Source organism: Ranitomeya imitator, chromosome 2 (assembly GCF_032444005.1).
Source record: "Ranitomeya imitator isolate aRanImi1 chromosome 2, aRanImi1.pri, whole genome shotgun sequence".
Taxonomy (NCBI): domain Eukaryota; kingdom Metazoa; phylum Chordata; class Amphibia; order Anura; family Dendrobatidae; genus Ranitomeya; species Ranitomeya imitator.
The window spans coordinates 646754269-646778004 of record NC_091283.1 but is presented as its reverse complement, the minus strand read 5'-3'; the positions used below and the strand labels follow the sequence as shown (position 1 = coordinate 646778004).

Here is a 23736-nt window from a genome sequence, read left to right as displayed (position 1 = left end):
CCCGGGCCGGGACTTATAATAAAAAAAACACACCTTGCTCAGGTGCCGCCCCCCGCAATGTCGCCGCCCTAGGCATGTGCCCTCGCGTGCCTAGTGGCAAATACGGACCTGCCTTTAGTGATACTATGCCGGCAGCGCAGGTTACCCGCTAACCCCAAAACTTTCAACAACAGCGCCTCAAACGCTCAAAGTGATGAGTCTTACACAACCATATCAGTAGAGCAGTAACTCCTTGTACCCAATACACCATCGCCCTTTTATCGTTCCCACAGCCATTTCCCCAGATTTTTGTTTAAGCAGATTAATTCTTCCTGCCCAAAAAGAACAACTGTGAGATAGCGCTCCCTGAGTGCGTTGGGGGACACACGCTTGGCAACGCGATTAAAACACTCAGGCATGGTTTCTCACAAAAACAGTCTATTCCGGTTTATTTAGACTCATAAACCACGTCAAAAACAGTTCATTATGTACATCAACGAAACACATAAACCACCGACAGTCTGTTCCAATGGCAAATACTTCTCTGCCCGTAACCCCCTTAATCTGGAGTTACCTTACAGGAACTCCTGCTCCACACACTGACTCCTGGTTCCCAGGGAAGCTGCCGAACTGGGATCACCGATCTTGTGACCAGTGCACTTCAGATAGTCCAGACCCGCAGACGGAACTGTAGCTTCCCCAACACAGTAGCCATCACAGGCTGTGCAGATATGGCCTCTCCATGCATTATTCAGGACGTCCAGTCCCAGGCATTTCCAACACACAAGCCAACAGTCCATGGCCTCACCATGTGCTTCCAGGAATCCAGTCCACTCCAGGACATTCCAACACACAGGCCATTCACAGGACCTCATACTCTGAACATTCAGGTCCATGCACTCTGAACCATCTGACCAAACCCTGGTCGTATTATGTAGCTGTAACCATCCCCATAGGGTGCAGGTGTCCAACTAACCCTGCAAGCCTCCATTTTAAACTATGCAAATACTTGTGGGACTACAGGTCCCAGAACAACATTACTGGCTTACAGCGCAGACTCCCTCTGCGACACATACCGGCCATTTACAATCATGCTGGACACTGTTTCATTATCACCACTACAGATACGCCTCCATGAGTATCCTGAGGAGCACATACAGCTCCCCCTGGCTGTAACACAAGTTACTGTTTCACATACTCTCTCCCTCTGTTCAAACTTGCGGGGTTGAACACTTGACATAAACCAGGGGCCTCGAGACCCGGTACCCAAGTCAACTTACCCTACAAGTTGAGAGGACTGTCTCAGTCGGTTTTGGGCGTCATTGGATCACACCTTTGTTAGGCCTCCCCCGACCCCAGTGGTCAGTTTGTCGGCCTTGGGCTTTAACCTCTGAGTCATCATCTGTCTGTGTCACCAGACCCTTTTTAGTCAACCCACTTTCCAAGTGTACCCCTTCAAGTGGCCTTTCTTTCCATGGCCGCCTTGCACTGTTGTTGCGGTCATGAGTCCACCGTCCATTCGAGCCTAGTGACTGATCTGAGTCTGACTCTTCGTTACTATGTATGCTACCGGGTCTCCCGCCTGGGTCACTCAGCCCTGAGCCAACAGAGGAGTCACTACTTTGAACTGTTCTATTCTTTATGGTATCTTTTCTTTACCCCGGATTGAAAGTAGTTGTCATCTTATATTCTGCAGCTGTTTATTAATCTGCAGACGGTCCAGTCTTAGCTGCTCTATCTCCTTCAGATATGTCACCCGGTATTCAAGAAGCATTCGAATGTTCCTAAGGATTTCTACTGAGCCAATTACGAATCATCCCATCTTCACCAGCTACCTGGACTTCACCATCATCTTGAATCCTGACTCTCGCCACACCGGATCTATTCACCAGGTCTTGCATCACTTTTCCAAATCTTCCAACAACTTTCCCCACCAGATTTCTGGGTATTTGAACGATGTCTTCCACAAAGCCCAGCCGACTTTGAGTTTGCCTGGCATGCTCCAAACATCCAGCGGCTTCCTTATTCCTCAACAGGATCATCTGTTTCATGCGGAGACATTGTAGGTGCAAATCCTTCAGGATAGCCACCCGCTTCACTGTGACTTCCCTAGTCGACAGTATCACCAGCTGTTTAGTCTCTGGTGCCCAGTTCACACTACATGCTTCTATTGCCTTTTTAAATGTCTCATGCACACATGCTTCTCGCACGTCTTCGGGTACATCTATCACGGACTTGAAGAGCGGAGCCTCATTCTCTTCATGGACGGACGGCTCCTACTTTGCCATGGACCTTTCCATCAAGACACCTGCCACGACCGGGTGACTGTCTTGTCAGCTCTTAGCTCAAACTCTTCCTCTGCCTTATCTTCTGCACGAACCTTCGCCAAGATGGGCATTGGCAGCTCCGCATCGTTACCACTCTGGCACTGCCGCAGTAAGTCTGCGACCACCACCTCTTTCTCTTGTAGAGAGCCTCTTAATGCTTTTATGAGCCCTTCCATATCTTCCCTTAGGGCCTTGGTCACAGTTTGCCACGTTGACAGGTGTCCTCTGAGCTCAGAGACTTCCTTCTCCAGCTCATGTACCCTGAGCTCAGCCGCTTGTCTCAGGGCCTTTTCTTGTTCGACATGCTCTTTTATAGTCCCTGTAGTATAGTCATCTATAAAACATCACTGTTCTTGTTCCTAGACTCCAAACCTGTTTTCCTCATATTTCTGGTCTCTCAGATGCCTTAACTCAGCCTGTAAATCTGTCACCTTTTGCTTCTCATGAGACAATTCATTGGCGAGATCCTGGACCTCCTGGGCTTCCTTCTCTCCGAGCTGAGCCTTGACTACTGAGAGCTCAGACTCCAGGTGACGCACCTGATCCAACTGTGCGGAGTTGGCGGCTTCCATATTTGACACCTGCTGTTGACAGACCTTCTCTAGTTGTCGGGTGACAGCGGTCGAATTCTCCTCCTTATCAATCTTCACAGAGGGTGCAATTTGTTCAGCTCCTTTGCCTCTTTTACGTCTCCGGCAACAGGACGAAGACTTGCCACTTGTACCCGATTCAGCTTTACTGCACTCTTTTCCGCTTTCATCACCGTCTGAATGGGAGTCACCACCCGATCGGTCATCCTGGAACCAGCGGTCGCCATTTCTAACGGTGTCGGACCCAAACATTGTACTCAGCTCTAGCGGTTGCTAATGGCAATGACAATGTCACAGTCACCCCCGGAGTCTGTCTCACACCCCAAAACATGGTGAACCCTCCAGTTGCTCTCTACAGTGCTGTGCAAATTAATTGGGACAAAGCATTTTTTAAGTAAAATCGTAAGTTGGTTACCAGTCAGTGATTCAAACCAGTTTTAATATATAATAATATAATAATAATATATAATAATAATAATCTTGGTCAACTAGCCAGTGGAAAAAGGTAATTTTCAGAACTAGTATGTAACAGTGCATTATAACAATTTATTATTAAATATTCAAAAATATGTGTCATTTGCTTTGTCCCAATTAATTTGCACAGCACTGTAAATGGGTGTCACACATTTTATCTACCACATCACTGACAGTCATCTTGTACACGTCAGGTGACATCATGTCCATAAGTTGGGCAGAAGCACCCTTATCACTGGTCAACCGGACGTCTGACCTGTCAATTTTGGGAGGTATTACTGCCTTAATGTATACCCCCGTAACAGTAGAGAGACGTCCATCCTCCTGCTGTAGAGGAACACCCTCCTCCCATAAGACTGAGAGAGACTAGAATGTTGTACCAGTGGGACATGAAAATGAAAAATCATCTTTATTCCACTAAAATGTTACTTTAGCCCCAGATTTCTCATTAAGGTGTAATAATAGAAAATGGACCAAAACATGTTTTGTATAATTACTCCAAATTGTCTCTCAATTTGCAAAGCAATTTGCCATACAATATATGGTAGAAAACTACTGCACACAGCAGAGCTCGGAAGGAAAGCAAAGCCATTTGACTTTTGTAGTATAGAATTTCTCCTGGAATAGATTGGGGGTGTTGAAGTTACACCTCTCTTGGAATTCATCTACAGGTGTAGTGACCATATTTAGCCACAGGGGTTCTCCATAACTAAGCATCCAGTTGGTGTTGCAAAGAGAAACATGGATTTTTGTGTACTCACAGTAAAATCATTTTCTCTGAGCCACTCATTGGGGGACAAGGGACCATGGGTGTCTGCTGCTGCTACTAGAAGGCTGACACTAAGTGAATACATAAAAATTAACTCCTCCTCCTCTATAGTATACATTTACCAATGGCTCCAGCTTGAACCAGTTCAGTGCCAAAGCAGTAGGAGATCAAAACCATCAAATACTGGAACAACATGTCAAACCGAAGAACAAGCACAGCTGTCAGGCCAAAAGGGTAGGTGCTGTGTCCCCAATGAGTGGCTCAGAGAAAAGGATTTTATGGTGAGTACACAAAAATACATGTTTCCCCTTCACCTCATTGGGGGACACAGGACCATGGGATATCCCAAAGCAGTCCCTGGGTGGGGAACTGTTGTGAATTCTGTGGCAGAGCTCCCTCCTGTTGTCACAAGTGGTACTTCGGCTGATTCTCTCTGGGAGCTTCCGTTTGTGGAGGAAACTGGTACTGCTGCTTCTGAGTTTCCTTCCTCAGGTGATCTGGTGAGGTCGTTAGGTGCTTCTCTACTTAACCCCACCTAATGCTTTGATTCTTGCTTCCTGTCAATGTTCCAGTGTTGGACTTGTGTTTCTCTGGATCATTCCTGTGGCCTGCTGCTCTGCATAGCTAAGTGCTTCTTTGCTATTTGTTGCTATTTTTTCTGTCCAGCTTGTCTATTTGTTTTGCTGGAAGCTCTGGGACGCAAAGGGTGTACCTCCGTGCCGTTAGTTCGGTACGGAGGGTCTTTTTGCCCCTTTGCGTGGTTTTCTTTAGGGTTTTGTGTAGACCGCAAAGTTATCTTTCCTATCCTCGTTCTGTCTAGAATATCGGGCCTCACTTTGCTGAATCTATTTCATCCCTACGTTTGTCTTTTCATCTTACTCACAGTCATTATATGTGGGGGGCTGCCTTTTCCTTTGGGGTATTTCTCTGAGGCAAGGTAGGCTTATTTTTTCTATCTTCAGGCTAGTTAGTTTCTCAGGCTGTGCCGAGTTGCATAGGGAGCTTTAGGCGCAATCCACGGCTGCCTCTAGTTGTGTTTGGAGAGGATCAGGGATTGCGGTCTGCAGAGTTCCCACGTCTCAGAGCTCGTTCTATTATTTTAGGTTATTGTCAGATCACTGTATGTGCTCTGACCTCCATGTCCATTGTGATACTGAATTGCCTTTCATAACAGGGAACTGACACAACAGATCAAACCCCATGTACCAACTGTCTATAGATGCACTACCGCCGCCTGAAAGATTTGCCTGCCCAGGCCCGCATCAGCAGAAGCCTGAGCGTGAATGTTGTAGTGATTAGAGAATCTGTGTAGACTGGAACAAGTCGCAGCCCTGCAAACCTGTTCTGCCGACGCCTGGTGCTGAATGGCCCAAGAAGCACCCACTGACCGAGTGGAGTGCGCCTTAATTCTCACTGGGATAGGCTTTCCCCTGAGACGGTAAGACTCTTGAATAGCCGAGCGTATCCACCTGGCTACTGTGGATTTTGAAGCGGCGAGTCCCTTCCTGTGACCCTCGGGAAGAATGAATAAAGCGTCTGACTTACGGAAGAACGCTGTCCGTGAGACGTACCTCGTGAGATCCCTTACCAAATCCAGAGTGTGAAGAGCCCTCTCCACCCGGTGTACCGTGCCCGGTAAAACAAGGACAGGACAATGTCCTCATTAAGGTGAAAAGAGGAGACTACCTTGGGTAAGAAGGACAGGGATGGCTTGAAAACTACCTTGTCCTGGTGGAAAATTCGAAAAGTAGCTCGACAGGACAGAGCGGCCAGCTCTGAAACTCGCCTGATTGACGTCACCGCGACAAAGAAAGCGACCTTCCATGAAAGGTGGGTTAGCGAAACGTCGCACAGTGGTTTGAAGGAGACTTCCTGTAGAACACCCAGGACCAAGTTAAGGTCCCAAGCATCCAAGGGCGTTCTATAGGAAGGCAACACATGGGAGACCCCCTGAATGAAAGTCCTCACTTGCGGCTTGGAAGCGATCCTGCGCTGAAACAAAACAGATAAGGCTACTTTTACACTTCCGTCAGTACGGGCCCGTCGCAATGCGTCGGGCCAACGTACCAACAGACGTTGTGAAATTACTGCACGACGTGGGCAGCGGATGCAGTTTTTCAACGCATCCGCTGCCCATTCTGCAGTCCGGGGAGGAGGGGGCGGAGTTTCAGCAGCGCATGCGCGGTCGAAAATGGCGAACGCGACGCACAAAAAAAGTTACATTGAACTTTTTTTTGTGTGTCGCCTCCGCCAAAACACGACAGATCCGTCGCACGACGGACGCAACGTGTGGCCATCCGTCGCGATCCATCACTAATACAAGTCTTTGGTAAAAAAAACGCATCCTGCAAGCACATTTGCAGGATTCCGTTTTTTGCCCAAGCTGACGGATTGCGACGGAGGACAAAAGACGGAAGTGTGAAAGTAGCCTAATATGGAAACTGGCCTTTGAGGGAACTAGGCGCTAGACCTGAGTCCAGACCAGAATGAAGAAACTCCAATATGGTGGGAATGGAGAAGACAAGAGGAGGACAACTGCAGTCTCTACACCATGCAAAAATTTTTCCAGGTGCGGTGATAGATGCGCACCGATACAGGCTTCCGAGCTCTGACCATGGTGGACACTACCTCTTTGGAGAACTCAACTTTGGATAGGACCCAGGATTCAATGGCAATACCATTAAACACAGGGCCCCTGAGTTCTGGTGGCAAATCAGACCCTGGGAGAGTAAGTCTGGATGATCCGGTAATCGCCATGGGACATCGACAACATGTTGTACCAACTCTGCATACCACGCCTGGCATGGCCAATCCGGAGCGACCAGGATCACTGGAACCCCCTCCGCCTTGATCTTCCTGATGACCCTTGGGAGTAAAGGTACCTTCACACATAACGATATTGTTAACGATATCGTTGCTATTTGTGACGTAGCAACGATATCGTTAATGAAATCGTTATGTGTGACAGCGACCAACGATCAGGCCCCTGCTGGGAGATCGTTGGTCGCTGAATAAAGTCCAGAACTTTATTTCGTCGCTGGACTCCTGCTGACATCGCTGGATCGGCGTGTGTGACACCGATCCAGCGATGTCTTCACTGGTAACCAGGGTAAACATCGGGTAACGCAGGGCCGCGCTTAGTAACCCGATGTTTACCCTGGTTACCATCCTAAAAGTAAAAAAAAACAAACACTACATACTTACCTACCGCTGTCTGTCCTCCAGCGCTGTGCTCTGCACTCCTCCTGTACTGGCTGTGAGCGTCGGTCAGCCGGAAAGCAGAGTGGTGACGTCACCGCTCTGCTTTCCGGCCGCTGTGCTCACACAGACAGTACAGGAGGAGAGCAGAGCACAGCGCTGGAGGACAGACGGCTGTAGGTAAGTATGTACTGTTTGTTTTTTTTTACTTTTAGGATGGTAACCAGGGTAAACATCGGGTTACTAAGCGCGGCCCTGCGCTTAGTTACCCGATGTTTACCCTGGTTACCGACATCGTTGGTCGCTGGAGAGCGGTCTGTGTGACAGCTCTCCAGCGACCAAACAGCGACGCTGCAGCGATCCGGATCGTTGTCGGTATCGCTGCAGCGTCGCTTAATGTGAAGGGGCCTTTACGTAAATGGAGGAAACACGTATAGAAGATGAAACTGATGCCACGGAAGAACCAGTGCCTCTGCCCCGACAGCTTTTGGATCCCAGGACCGAGCTTTGAATTCTGGCACCTTGGCGTTTAGTCTTGATGTTATCAGATCCATGTCCGGAGTCCCACAGCGATGACAAATCTGTTGGAAGACCTCCGGATGAAGTGACCACTTCCCGAGGCGAGGCCCTGATGGCTGAGGTAGTCTGCCGCCCAGTTTTCCACCCCCGGAATGTGAACTGCAGAGATGACTGAGTGGTTTATCTCGGCCCAGAAGGGGATGTATTCCACCTTGCACATTGCCGCCCTGCTGCAGGTGCCCCCCTGATGGTTGATATATGCCACAGCCATTGCATTGTCTGATTAAACTCGGATGGGGAAAGCCAGATCTCCCGAATCTCCAGGACGTTGATTGGAAGGAGCGATTCTTGAGGTGACCAACGCCCCTAGGCAATGTGGTGACGGAAGACAGCTCCCCAGCCGAGGAAGCTGGAGTCGGTAGTGACCACCAGACAAAGAACCGGGATTTAGGATTTCCCCTGGATTTCCCGCAACGTTCACCACCGGAATGCCTAATTGACCCACAAGGACAAACGGTACTGTCGGTCGAGGGAGAATGGGTTCCTGTCCCAGGCTGCCAGAAACCCATGCTGCAGAGGGTGGAGGTGTAGCTGGGCGAAGGGAACCGCTTCCATTGTTGCCACCATCTTGCCCAGGACCCCCATGCCGAAGGGGATGGAATGAAAATAAGGCCGACAAAGTGCACCCGGACACCCTGTTGAAGGGCTAAGACCTTGTCTCGAGGGAGAATCACCAACCCCCGGAAAGTGTCCAGGGTCATGCCTAAAAAGGATAACTGCTGAGCTGGAACAGGGGAACACTTGCTTAAGTTGATCATGCAGCCTAGGTGAGAAAGAGTATCCATAGTGATACGCACGCACTCCGTGCGGGCCTGGAAGGACGGTCCCTTGATTAGAAGGTCGTCTAGGTAAGGCAACAAGACCATGCCCCAAGAGTGCAAAATGGACATGACGGCCACCATGACCTTCGCAAACACTCTGGAGGCGGTGGCGAGGAAGAAAATTCTATTTTGTATCCGGAGGATACCAGGTCCCTGACCCAATCGTCGTGAACGACAGAGAGCAAGGAATGATGAAACCAGAGTAGATGGCCGCCTGCTCTGCAGAGTCCACCCGCCATTCCCTGAGCCACAGTGCCCGCTTAATAGAAACGGCATTTGAGGCCGCAAGCGCAGCACAGTTAGCCGCGTCCAGAGAAGCATGTACCAAATAGTCTCCGGCCAAAGCGATCTGATTGGCCAGATCCGCTGCCTCCGGGGGAAGCTCACTACCCTGTATGATTCTGCTCAGAGTATCTGCTCAGGAGACCATTGCTTTGGATACCCACGACACGGCGAAAGAGGGGGAGAGTGCTGAGCCCGAGGCTTCAAAAACCGAACGGGCAAGGTTCTCTATCAGACGGTCCATGGGATCTTTAATTGATGATCCGTCTGATAAGGATAGAAGGGTTTTGGAAGTCAGACGGGATACAGGTGGATCACCTGGAGGGGATTCCGCCCACTGCTTATGCAGATCCGGTGAGAAAGGGTATATCGCCTCAAGAGGCTTCTGACCTGAGAAGCGTTTGTCTGGCCTCTCTCTATGCCGTAGCACTATGTCCTGAAACTCGGGGTGATTGGCACACACCTTATGAGGATGTTTGGTCCTTTTGAAGGACACCGCGTGATCTGGGGTGGAGGTAGAGTCTTTGTCAACCTTCAAAGTCTGGTTGATGGCCTCTATGAGACTATCCACAGTCGCCTGATAATCCAATGAATCGAGGTCGAAGGACTCATCAGACTCGTATTAGGAGTCCTGATCGCTGCGAACCCCTGGTGAGGGGGGAGCGAGAAATGGAGCTCACGGATGCCGAGGCGCGAGAGGGCCTGGGAAACGTGCTATGGGTCCATTTTCTAGATGCCTGTGTATCTTTTGACTGAGAATGGCCCCTGCAGGCCGATGGTTCCCGTGTGGTGCAGGAACTCTCTAAGACAGGCAGACGAATGCCATGACCCGATGAGAGTTCATGGAGGGACTCAATCGCTTTAGCTAGTGAAGCCATGGACTGCGACAGTGACGAAGCCCACTCAGGGGGACTAGGTACACTGGGTTCTGTAGTGGCGGGGGCCTCCTGAGCGCATTCGGGATCACAGGCTTTGCACAGTGGTGTGTACTCTGTCCCCATGGTAACAACATCTGGCAGGTGGTACATGAGGTAAAAAAACACTGTATGTGTTTTTGGTGGCCCTCTTAGATGTCTGGGAGTATTACATGATGTACCCCAGTCTGTCCTGACTCAATGCCCCAATAGAGAGTTTGGTGGCTAATTACCGGTGAAATACTGTAGAAAAAGGGGCCAATGGGTGTCGTAGCACAGCTCTTACCCAGGTCCTGTGGCCCTGTGAGATCCTCCCGGTGTTATCGATCTGGCCGGCGACAGCTGCTGGGATGTTAATTCTGTGATACTGTGTCCCCGTGGCAACGTGCTGAGAAGCGGCCAATAAGGAAAAGATGGCCGCCGGGAGCAGGAAAGGCAGTCTTGCTCGGAGCGAGAAGTGTCAAGTGGGTGAGCGGAGCCGCCGGCATGAAGCAAGCGAGTGGGCAGAGCTTCCGGGTCGTGGCCTAGCAGACGCCGCCGAAGCCAGGGACTAAATAACCGGCGCCGGAAAAACCCGTGCATGCGCTGCAGGAGCATCCCCCTTGCTGAGCCCGACCCGGGCACTTACCCATCCTGTCTGGAGGCACTTTGAAGAAGTGCAGAGCTTGACTGCTTTCCCTGCAGGTCAGGGGCTGCAGCGTGGACAGTGCAGGAACCCTCCATCCACCATCCCTTTGATAGGGATGTGGCGAGGGACCGTCCGTCTCCTTCCATCACCCTGTTCAATCAGTGGTGGTGCAGCGGGGGTGCACGGACGCCATAGATGCCTCTGTACATCCTAGAGGTTAACTCCATAAGGATGCGTCAGGGCTGTTGGTCCGGCCATAAAAAGACTGGCTGTAGAAGGGGGTATGTGGATGAAACACGCCATGTTCCCGTCTGTTGTTGGTGTGGGGAGAGTGGAAAATGAAGGGACCCGTCGCCCCTAAAACAGAGCTCAGGTTTACCTTTCAACAGTGCAGGAGAGGGTACGTAGAGGCGACACTCCACGTTCAAGCCTGTTGTTGGTTGGGGGAGATCCGTCACCCTTAAGAACCATAAAAGAAAAAATATTAAAAGGTGAAAAATAGAATAAAAATTAAACTGAAATAAAAAATTGTGGTCTGAATAGCTGACCCATGTGCCTCCTATGGACACTAAGCTTGAACTGGTTCGAGCTGGAGCCAGTGGTAGGTGTATAGTATACTGCAGAGGAGGAAGAGTTAATTTTTATGTATTCACTTAGTGTCAGCCTCCTAGTGGCAGCAGCATACACCCATGGTCCTGTGTCCCCCAATGAGGCGAAGGAAAAAATTGCAAATATTCTTATGCCCAGCAAGAAACTTTGTGCCCAGCTTGTGCTTCTGGAGACATGCACCCCTTATTTTATTAAGCAAGTTCTTCCTTGCTACAGCAAAACACCAAACTTGAGAACATCAACAGTGGTTTGGGCACACTGTTAAACTCAGAATGTTTGGGGGGGTAGCAGGTATTTTACTTTGGGAGCAAGGATTTTGTTGTGCTTTTTGGGGGGATACGGGGCGGGGGGTAGCAATGTCACATTTTTTGATCACTTTGCTCGCCAGTGTTTTTGTCTAAATCCTTGAAAAACATGATTCAGACAGAGCAGCTTACAGATACATTAACTATGAGGCAGATGGAGTCACTTTACCCTCCATGTGACCTCTGTTCCAGCAGTGTCCCCACTTTTAAGGCATGTACAAAAACCACTAAAAAGACAGATAATGCTAAAAAAGAGGCGAGGCAGAGTTCAAAGTGACTTCATCTGTCTCATTACAGTAAATAGTTCCTTTGGATTTTGCAACATCTATTGTGCATTTAATTTTAAACCTCGGAGTAAGCGCTCAGCATCGAGCACAGGATAAATGTGAGCCAAGCCTTAAGGTACCTTCACACTCAGCGACGCTGCAGCGATACAGACAACGAGCAGATCGCTGGAGCGTCGCTGTTTAGGTCGCTGTAGAGATGTCAAACACAGCAGCTCCAGAACGATGCAGGAGCGATCCAGTGACTTAAGGGTTACTCACTTATCATTCTCACAGGTCGTCACAGGTCGTTAGCTCCATGTAAATCATTGCAGGCATCGTTGCTTTTGCTGTCAAACACGAGGAATCACGCTGATCTGACGACCAAATAAAGTTCTGGCCTTTCTGCTCCGACCAGCGATATCACAGCAGGATCTAGATCGCTGGTGCGTGTCAAACACAACGAGATCGCTATCCAGGACACTGCAATGTCACGGATTGCTGTCGTTCTCGTTGTAAAGTTGCTGAGTGTGAAGGTACCTTTATACTGATTTGTGAGAGGCAGAATGAACAAAGAAACAATAGTTCAAGAATTGCTCTTACATTGTTCACAGCTAAAAGTGATAAAACAAATGTGTTCTTCAGTTTAATAGAATTATAGTGATACCATATTTATATAGATTTCACTGCCACTTTTTCAGAACTATACCTTTTAATATTCTGCTGGCAGTGCTGTATGACTGCTTCAATTCTGGAACTATTTTTAGTTGTTTTTTCACGCAATTCACTGTGAGGTATAGGTGATAAGACAGATTTATTCTTGTGGTCACTGCGATTACAGTGGTACCAGATTTATATATTTTGTTTTTGTTCATGCTTTGCTACTTTTGCACATTACAAACTATTTTTTACTAATCTAGTTTTGCCTCGCTATATTCTGAGAACTATAACAGTTTTACTTTTTTGCAGACAAAGCTGTTATGAGGGCTCTTTTGTTGGGGGGGGGGGGGGGCAAAGATGCAGTTTTCAGTGATGCCATTTTGATCGTTTTTCATTCTATTTTTTTTTTGTCTCAATATAATAAAAAAAAACTGCATTTTTTTTCATGCTTATTTAACCCATATTGGGAACACCATAAAAAAAAAAGATAATGTGACAGTTATATAGACTGGGCAATTCTGGTTGTATTGCTTGTGCATAAAAAAATGCATTTTGAATGCAAATTAATTTTTTCAGGATTTTTCATGTTTATTTTTCAACAACTTTTATAGGATTTGTTAGTTTTTGACTTGGACACGTAACACTTTGATTGCTGGTTTAATACACTGCTATACTTATGCATTGCAGTGCGTTATACTTGTCAGTTTCATAATGACATAAAGCATGTTAGACCCTACTCATGGCAACCGAAACTGGCAGACCCAGAGGGCATTGCTTATCCTTGCGTTGTCAAAGCACCCCTCAATCACTTAATGGAGGGACGAGGAGGGGGCAATCGGGTGAGAGAGGAAGCCTTATTTCTCTCACAACCATCTAGATCCACGGTCACTATTGACCACGTGCATCTGGAGGGTTAAACAGCCAGGAATGGTGCTGGCACCGACCCTTGCTGTTGCTGCAAGAGAACAGGCTGACAGTTAAGTCGTGCCTGCATGATCACCAAGACTAACCTGTACTTCTTCCCAACTATGAAGTTAAATGTCATGAAGAAGTTAAATACGGTAGTTATGGATTTATACATTCAATACTAGCTCTCTTGAATGCCTCACCTGATCTAGCACCTACAGGAATTTCATCCTCCTCTTCTTTAAAATGCTGTTCGCCTTCACCACCATCAATTACTACAATATTCAGACTGGCATTCTAGATTATACAGAAAAAATGCAATCAGTACAATAAGGAGTGGTACTATGTATATTTAAACAAATAATAAATGTAGAAATAAAGGAAATTAATACATACTTTGTTCTTAATTAGTCTAAAAAAAATTTATTTTTACTCCGGACAAAAAACTCCTTCACGGCAATGGTTTATGTGAGCGTATACATGCTCTCATCTCCTTTTCCTGTGTATAGTGGCCATTTGCTGCACAGCTGCTATACAGCAGAGAAGGAGATGAGAGAGCACACACTTACATTGTGCATATTCTCATCTCCCTCTCCTTTTAACATCGGCCGATGCTATTTTGTAATCCTGAATGCGGCAAGCAGCAGCTATACACAGAAGAGGGGAATAAAAATTTAGCCCCTGCACACTCACACTGTGTATGCAGGCGCTCGGCCGCTACAGTGTCCATACGTGAAGGGCTGGGGAGTTACCATAAGGAGAGGGAGGAGTATTGCAACTAAGGGAGCAGAAAGGTGAACTGAGTTCTTGGCCACACCAAGGGTGTACCGCAGCCCCTTCACTTACATATAGAGTTAGAAACAACTTTTGGACTTTAATATTTTTATTTTACTTTTTTTTTCTCCTCTTTATTTTTAACCCCTTTAAGCCCGAGGGTGGTTTGCACGTTAATGACCGGGCCAATTTTTACAATTCTGACCACTGTCCCTGTATAAGGTAATACCTCCGGAACACTTCAACGGATCCCGGTGATTCTGAGACTGTTTTCTCATGACATATTGTATTTCACGTTAGTGGTAGAATTTCTTCGATATAAATTGCGTTTATTTGTGTAAAAAACGGAAATTTGGAAAATTTAGCAATTTTGTAACTTTGACTTTTTATGCCCTTAAAACAGAAATATGTCACACAAAATAGTTATTAAATAATATTTCCCACATGTCTACTTTACATCAGCACAATTTTGGGACCACATTTTTAAAAGGGTTAAAAGTTAACCAGTGATTTCTCATTTTTACAACAAATTTTACAAAACCATTTTTTTAGGGACCACCTCACATTTGAAGTCACTTTGAGGGGTCTATATGGCAGAAAATACCCAAAAGTGACAGCATTCAAAAAACTGCACCCCTCAAGCTGATCAATACCGCATTCAAGAAGTTTATTAACCCTTCAGGTGTTTCACCAGAGCAAAAACAACGTGGAAGGAAAAAAGTGAACATTTAACTTTTTAGTCACAAAAATGATCTTTTAGCAACATTTTTTTATTTTGACAAGGGTAAAAGGAGAAAATGAACAGATAAACTTGTTGTGCAATTTCTCCTGAGTATGTCGATACCCCATAAGTGGGGGGAAACCACTGTTTAGACGCACGGCAGGGCTTGGAAGGGAAAGAGCGCCATTTGACTTTTTCAAACTAAAATTGGCTGGAACTGAGATCGGACGCCATGTCGTGTTTGGTGAGCCCCTGATGTGCCTAAATGGTGGAAACTCCACACAATTTACCCCGTTTTGGAAACTAGACCTCCTAAGGAACTTATCTAGATGTGTGGTGAGCACTTTGAACCCCCAAATATTTCACAAAAGTTTATAACGCCTGGGCGTGAAAATAAAAAATCTTATTTTTTAAACAAACATGATCGTTTAGTCCCCAATTTTTTATTTTCCCAAGGGTAACGAGTAGAATTGGACCCCAAAAGTTGTTCAATTTGTCCAGAGTACGCTGATACCCCATATGTAAAGGGAAGACCACTGTTTGGTCGCACGGCAGGGCTCGGAAGGGAAGGAGCGCAGTTTGACTTTTTCAAACCAAAATTGGCTGGAATTGAGATTGGAAGCCATGTCGCATTTGGCGAGCCCCTGATGTGCTTAAACGGTGGAAACCCCCCACAAGTGACCCCATTTTGGAAACTAGACCCCCTAAGGAACTTATCTAGATGAGTGGTGAGAACTTTGAACTCCCAAGTGTTTCACTAAAGTTTATAATGCCCCGGTGTGAAAATAAAAAATCCTATTTTCTGCCCACAAAAATGATCTTTCTGTCGCTAGGAGGCTGACAGGCATAAAGCAACTCAGTTTAAGCTTAGTGTCTGTAGGAGGCAGACCCAGATCTGATCTCAGATCCGTCTTTTCCTTTTCAGGTACCCTATTGTGTTTTGTTAATTTTTCACCCTTTGTCTTTCAGGTTCTTCAGCTTCAGGGTAACAGGGTGTAATGTTTCACCCTGTTTTCCCACATTTATGCGACCGAGAGAGCAGTGTGGTGTCGGACCCGCAGGCAGGACTTTATCTCCCCTGTCACCCTTTTGGGTGTTTCAGGGTGATTCCTGGTGGCAAGTTCTTGCCTATTCCCCTCCTCACCTTTCTCCTCGTAGAGGACTGAGAGGAAGACTGTGGTCACCTGCGGTGGCCTCCCCCCTTCTTGTAAGGGGTTGATGCTGTCTTCTGCACCATCCGGAGACGGTGTGGGAAGGAGGATCTCCGCTGCCAGCGACCCTCTCCCACCCGAGGGCTACTGATGGATCCTCATCCGTGTAGAGGATTTGTGGACCTAGGAACAGCATGTCCCTCCTGCGGTTATGGTATTCCTTTCCCATGTCCCGCAGTGGCGCAGGCGGCTCCTTTCTCATTTCTGTCCCTTTTTGGGACAGGGTACCTCTACTGGTACCTCTATGGCAGCTACACAGCAGTATCTTTAATCCCCTTCAGTACCAGCCATCTTTTTCAGCCCCGGCCATTTTATATGGCCAAGCATCCTTCTTCGCCGGCTGCGCGCTTTAAATTTCGCCCTCTTTTCGGCAGGCGCTTTGTATATCCACGCCCATGCTTTGCGCGCCTTTTTCAGCATCCTTTCCATTTCTCCGCCCACATACCGCCAGTTTATCGGGCCAGCACTTTTTTTTCTTGCAGATTCTCTCTGCTGGTCACACACTCCTGGCGCTTCAACCTATCAGTGGGGCGCTTTCGTTTCATGCCGGCCATGCCCCCTCTGGCTCATCGGCCAACCGGATTCATCTCCTTCGCCATGCCCCCGCTCTACAGCATGCTGCTGTGCCTGCTCTGCCGGGGCCATCTTTGTTCCGTGTCCCTTCTCTTCAGACTCACTGCTTCTGCCTTGGAACCCAGTCTAGGGGAACACTGCTATCCTGGGTCTTCTGCTGCAGGCTCGGCTTTCTCTCTCCTTTGCCTTCTTTTATATCTCTCCTCAGCAGTTCCTCTCCATAGCAGTACCTCAAGCTTGACTTATGCTCAACTCTGCAGAGGATTCTCGCCCCCACTCTAGACCCACTGTGGTTCATTACGCTCGTGCCCACTGCAAAATAAAGTAGTCCATAGGTCAATCCTCTCCTTTCTGCCCGTGCTGCAGTCCTTCCACCATGTCTGCCCCACAGGAGCGCCCTAACGCCCGGGATGTGAGCACACTCCTCCCCCCGGAGTGGGCTGTTGCTATGTCTCAGTCGATCTATGACCTGACTAAAGTTTCCCAGTCCCTGGTTCAGGTCCTAGAATGCCTTCCACATATCTGCGGCCACCAGTGCTCCGAACGCCTCTCAGTGCGATTCACAAGCACCTGACCACGACCTTAGCAGGGACCGATCGGATAAAAGGTCTAGAAAGCGGGCTCGCTCTAGCTCCTCATCCTGCTCCCCGGGCCCCTCTGCATCTCCAAGGATGCCCCCTTTCCCCATTCCTCCTCCTTGGAGGCGGCTTTTGGGTCGGATTTTCTATCCCAGTCCAGATCTGATTCTGATACCGACCAGACTTCAAAGATGCAGGAAATGGTAGGTAGCCTTATCCTGGCTATTACACAAACTCAAACTGAAAGAGAATGATGTTCCTGCTGAGGAACAATCCGTCTCCTTCAAACGGGTAAAACGTCCTTCCCGGACCTTTCCTAATCATAAGGATTTTGAGGCGACTATGGCTAAACATTGGGAACATCCAGGTAAGCGCTTCTCAGGAAGGAAGCATCTGGACATTCTCTATCCCTTTAGTCCCGATCTTGTCGGAAAGTGGGCAGAATCACCTGTAGTGGACCCGCCGGTCTCCCGCCTATTTTCCAAAATGGACGGCACGTCTCTTAAGGATGCTACAGACAGGCAGATTGAGTCCCTGGCCAAGTCGGCCTTTGAAGCGACTGGTGCCTCTCTCTACCCCAGCTTTGCCTCCACTTGGGTGGTGAAGTCCATCTCTGCCTGGGCCAAAATACTTCGCCAGTGCAGCAGCCCCTCCGGATGAGCTGGCAGATTTGGCGGACCAGATTGCTCATGCTGGAAAATACCTTTTGGCTGCCTCCTTGGATTCGGCTGCCTGTTGCGCCAGAGATAGCAGCAACATAATTGCCATACGCCGCATCCTTTGGTTGAAGGCGTGGAATGCGAATCCAACATCTAAAAAGTCTCTCACCAACCTGGCCTTTCAGGGTTCTAGGCTTTTTGGGTCCAGACTGGACCAGATAATTTCGGAAGCAACTGTGGGGGGGGGGGGGGGGGGGAGAGGGAGAGAGAGTACTTCTCTTCCTCAGTCCAGACCTAAACGTCCCTTTAACAAGAAAGGGCCCCTGCCTGCCTTTTAGATCTTTCTCCTCTTCAGGGACTACCTCCCAGGATGACCGCTCGTCTGCCCCAAAGGAAAGAAGTAAGCCATCCTTCAGACCTGCACCTCACTAGAGGCCTAAGGGCCACCCCTCAAGGTCTTTGAGGTCCCTCTCTCACAAATTCCCCTCTAAGTGACGGGTCACCCCCACCTGGAAATATTTCCAGGGTGGGAGGCAGACTTCTTCTTTTCAGAGACGCTTGGTTGTCGGTGGTCGACGAAACCTGGGTCAGAGAAATCGTTACGTCCGGTTACAAGATTGACTTTTCTTCTCCCGAGGCAGACGTTTCTTTCTGTCTTGCCCGCCAAAACTGCCATCCCAAGCCCCAGGGATTCTTCAGGCCGTCTCTTCCCTTCTTCGTTCAGGAGTAATTTTACCCGTTCCTTGGAACGAACAATTTTCAGGGTTCTACTCCAATTTTTTTGTAGTCCCAAAATAAGATGGATCGCTCCGTCCCATCTTGGACCTCAAGCAGCTGAACCGTCAGGTTCGGATCCACCACTTCAGGATGGAGTCCTTAGGCTCGGTGATCGCCTCCATGGAACCAGGAGAATTTCTTTGTTCCTTAGACATCTAGGATGCTTATTTCCACATTCCGATTTGTGTGCAACACCAGAGATTCCTGCGGTTTGCGAACCAGGAGGATCATTATCAGTTCACAGCCCTTCCTTTCAGCCTGACGTCTACTCCCAGAGTATTCATAAAGGTCATGGGGGCGGTCATGGCATCCTTCGCTCCAAGGGGATTCTCATAATCCCCTACCTGGACGATCTTCTGATCAAGGGACTGTCCCGACGAGACTGCAACCAGAGTCTTCAGATCACTCTGGACACTCTGATCTGTCTAGGCTGGATAGTCAACAGGGAGAAGTCCTCTCTAATCCCAGCTCTGCGCCTGGTGTTTCTAGGTATGCAGTTCAACACGGCTCAAGCTCGTGTCTTTCTTCCAAAGGAGAAGTTTGCCTCTCTCTGCCAGGGGATCCGCTCTCTAAAGCGTCCAGCCTCCTTCCTCTACGGTCCTGCATGAAGGTCCTGGGGAAAATGATTGCCTCCATGGAAGCCTTGCCTTTTGCCCAGTTCCACACACTGCCCCTTCAGCTGGCCCTCTTGCCTGCTTGGGACAAGAGAACTGTTTCCTTGGACCGACTGGTTCTCCTGCCTCTCAGAGTGAGGCAATCCCTGACTTGGTGAATGCTGTCCGCCTCGGTCCTGCGTGGGACTTCTTTTCTCCCTCTCTGATGGCAGGTCATCACCACCGACGCCAGTCTCCTCGGCTGGGGAATGGTCTTCCTTCATCACGCAGCGCAGGGTCGCTGGAACGCTCAGGAAGCTCTTCTCCCCATCAACCTTTTAGAGATCAGGGCAATCTTTCTTGCTCTTCTTCACTGGCAGTCGCTCCTCGCAGGCAAGCCGGTCCGCATTCAGTCGGACAACGCCACGGCTGTGGCTTACATAAATCACCAAGGCGGAACCCGCAACAAACAGGTCATATCAGAGGTGACAAGAATCCTGAGATGGGTGGAACGGCACGTCCCTGCCATTTCAGCCGTTCACATTCCAGGGGTCGAAATTTGGGCAGCTGATTTTCTGAGTCGTCAGGGTCTCGCATCAGGTGAGTGGTCTCTCAATCCCGCCGTCTTCCGTCTTCAATCAAATATACCAGAGGTGGGGCACTCCGAACGTCAACCTGATGGCATCTCGGATGAACCACAAGGTTCCTCAGTTCGTAGCCAGGGCTCGGGATCCGCTGGCCATCGGTTGCGATGCCCTGGTGATCCCATGGCCCTGGTTTCAGCTGCCTTATCTTTTTCTGCCTCTCCCCTTGATTCCAAGAGTCGTAAAAAAGATAAAGGCAGAAGGGATTCCCGTAATCCTGATAGCTCCAGACTGGCCAAGATGGGCCTGGTACGCGAAGTTGGTGAACATGCTCATGGATGTTCCCTGGAGGCTTCCAGACCGTCCAATCGTCTCTCACAAGGCCCCCTCTTCCACCCGAGTTCTCAGTCTCTGAGTTTAACGGCATGGCTGTTGAGGCCGTAGTCTGGAAGGAAGCTGTTTTTTCTCATAAGGTCATTCAGACCATGATTAAAGAGAGAAAACCAGCATTCTCGCACATCTACCACAGATGCTGGAAGGCCTTCTTCTGGTAGTGTGAGGAGAATAGCTTGCTCCCAATGTCTTTTTCACTCCCTTCTGTCCTTGGTTTTCTCCAGGCAGGTCTTGACTCGGGTCTATCGCTTTGTACCCTTAAGGGACAGGTTTAAACTCTCTATTCTCTTCCAGAGAGATCTAGCTTCTCATTCACAGGTGAAGACTTTTCTTCAGGGTGTCGCCCATCTGGTGCCACCTTACCATTCCCCGATAGAACCTTGTAATCTGAACCTTGTTCTTGGCGCTCTGCAGCGCATGCCTTTTGAAACCATTCAAGATATCTCCTTTTTTCTACTTCCTAATCGCCATTACGTCTATCAGGAGGGTTTCTGAGCTGGCAGCTGTCTTGTTGTTCTCAGTTCCTGATCCTGCATCAGGACAAGGTAGTTCTTCGCCCTGTTCCTTCCTTTCTTCCCAAGGTTGTTTCTACCTTTCACATCAAAGAAGACATTGTCCTTGCTTCCTTTTGTCCTTCTCTGGCTCATCCCCTGGAAAAAGTCCGTCCACAAGCTGGATTTGGTCAGAGCTATTCGGGTCTATGTTTCTAGGACTGCTTCCTTACGTCACTCCGATTCCCTATTTGTTATATCCGAAGGTCGTTGTAAGGGGCTCTCAGCTTCTAAGTCCACTATTGCTCGTTGGATTCTTTCAGCAATAATGGAGGCATACCGCGTTCAGTACAAACAGCCTCCTCCGAGAGTGAGGGCTCACTCCACCCGGGCCGTGGGGGCTTCCTGGCCTGTTCGTCACCAGGCTTCGGCCTTACAGATTTGCAAGGCTGCAATCTGGTCGTCCTTGCACACTTTTCTGAGGTTTTACAGGGTTCATACCCATGCCTCGTCTGATGCAGGCTTGGGTAGGAAGGTGCTGCAGGCGGCGGATGCGCACCGGCAGACCTAAGTCCGCTATCTTTTTTTAACTTTTTTTATTTAAAATATACTGTACATAAGAACAAACACATTTACTATGTCCATAAACAGGAGTACACTTTGTTATTACACTAGTTTACAAAATTAAAAGCAATACTGTATGAATTATATTAGTGTTCATTCTCATGTCTCATTAACCGTCCAGCAATGTTACACTGTGGTTGTATATTTCACATACATCTAACCACTCATTCTAACTTATTATCTCAGTATACATATACTGGATCGCATATAACGTCGACCTTGAAACTTGGAGATCGATACCCAATAACTATTTACATGACAATAACTAAAAATTAACATTTCTGTTGGAAAAACCGACGCATCTGTAAATGTGGTTTGGGCACATCCCCTCCACATCAATATTGTTAGGCACTTGTTAGATGGTGACGGGTGTTGAGTTAAATAAATAAATAAATAACTCTTTATTTTTATATAGCGCTAACATATTCTGCAGCGCTTTACAGTTTGCACACATTATCATCACTGTCCCCAATGGGGCTCACAATCTAAATTGCCTATCAGTATGTCTTTGGAATGTGGGAGGAAACCCACGCAAACATGGAGAGAACATACAAACTCTTTGCAGATGTCCTGGGTGGGATTAGAACCCAGGACTCCAGCGCTGCAAGGCTGCTGTGCTAACCACTGCGCCACCGTGCTGCCCACACGGTGGCGTTCCAGAAGTCCCATATTTTATAGAATTTCCCAGGGCACCCTCTATTTTGATAGACCGTGTTTTCATATGGAATCACTGAATTGACAAGTTCTACCCAGGATCTCAGTGTTGGGTGTAAGGCTGGTTTCACATTTGCGTTTAAAAACGCAGCGTTTTAAACGCAAACGCATGTGGTGAAAAAATGCATTTAAACGTTGCGTTTTTTTTAGACGCATGCGTTTTTGCATGTTTTAACCCCTTCATGACCCAGCCTATTTTGACCTTAAAGACCTGGCCGTTTTTTGTAATTCTGACCAGTGTCCCATTATGAGGTAATAACTTAGGAACGCTTCAACGAATCCTAGCGGTTCTGAGATTGTTTTTTTCGTGACATATTGGGCTTCATGTTAGTGGTAAATTAAGGTCGATAATTTTTGCGTTTATTTGTGAAAAAAATGGAAATTTGGCTAAAATTTTGAAAATTTTGCAATTTTCAAATTTTGAATTTTTATTCTGTTAAACGAGAGAGTTATGTGACACAAAATAGTTAATAAATAACATTACCCACATGTCTACTTTACATCAGCACAATTTTGGAACCAAAATTCTTTTTTGCTAGGAAGTTATAAGGGTTAAAATTTGACCAGCGATTTCTCATTTTTACAGCAAAATTTACAAAACCATATTTTTTAGGGACCACCTCACATTTGAAGTCAGTTTGAGGGGTCTATATGGCTGAAAATACCCAAAAGTGACACCATTCTAAAAACTGCTCCCCTTAAGGTACTCAAAACCACATTCAAGAAGTTTATTAACCCTTCAGGTGCCTCACAGCAGCAGAAGCAACATGGAAGGAAAAAATGAACATTTAACTTTTTAGTCACAAAAATGATGTTTTAGCAACAATTTTTTTATTTTCCCATGGGTAAAAAGAAAAACTGGACACCAAAAGTTATTGTACAATATGTCCTGAGTACACCGATACCCCATATGTGGGGGGGGGGACCACTGTTTGGGCGCACGACAGGGCTCGGAATGGAAGGAGCGCCATTTGACTTTTTCAATGAAAAATTGGCTCCAATCTCTAGCGGACACCATGTCGCGTTTCAAGAGCCCCTGTGTGCCTAAACATTGGAGCTCCCCCACAAGTGACCCCATTTTGGAAACTAGACCCCCCCAAGGAGCTTGTCTAGATGCATAGTGAGCACGTTGAACCCCCAGGTGCTTCACAAATTGATCTGTAAAAATGAAAAAGTACTTTTTTTTCACAAAAAATTTCTTTTAGCCTCAATTTTTTCATTTTCACATGGGTAACAGGATAAAATGGATCCTAAAATGTGTTGGGCAATTTCTCCTGAGTACATCGATACCTCATATGTGGTCACAAACCACTGTTTGTGCACACGGCAAGGCTTGGAAGGGAAGGAGCGCCATTTGACTTTTGAATGAAAAATTAGCTCCAATCATTAGCGGCCACCATGTCGCGTTTGGAGAGCCCCTGTGTGCCTAAACATTGGAGCTTCCCCACATGTGACCCCATCTTGGAAACTAGACCCCCCAAGGAACTTATCTAGATGCATAGTGAGCACTTTGAACCCCCAGGTGCTTCACAAATTGATCCGTAAAAATGAAAAAGTACTTTTTTTTTTTCACAAAAAATTTTATTTAGCCTCAATTTGTTCATTTCCACATGGGCAACAGGATAAAATGGATCCTAAAATGTATTGGGCAATTTCTCCTGAGTACACTGATACCTCACATGTGGGGGTAAACCACTGTTTGGGCACACGGTAGGGCTCAGAAGGGAAGGAGCGCCATTT

General features: G+C 47.6%; 1 protein-coding gene across 1 annotated transcript in view; it reads right to left on the bottom strand.

Annotated features, from left to right (window-relative positions):
* LOC138665409 (gastrula zinc finger protein XlCGF48.2-like) overlaps positions 1 to 23736 on the bottom strand; it is a 128243-nt gene that overhangs the window by 15971 nt on the left and 88536 nt on the right. Inside the window, exon 7 of the mRNA XM_069752861.1 lies at positions 13508 to 13601. Within this exon, the coding sequence (XP_069608962.1) occupies positions 13508 to 13601 (94 nt within the window). The remainder of the gene's footprint in view (positions 1 to 13507; positions 13602 to 23736) is intronic.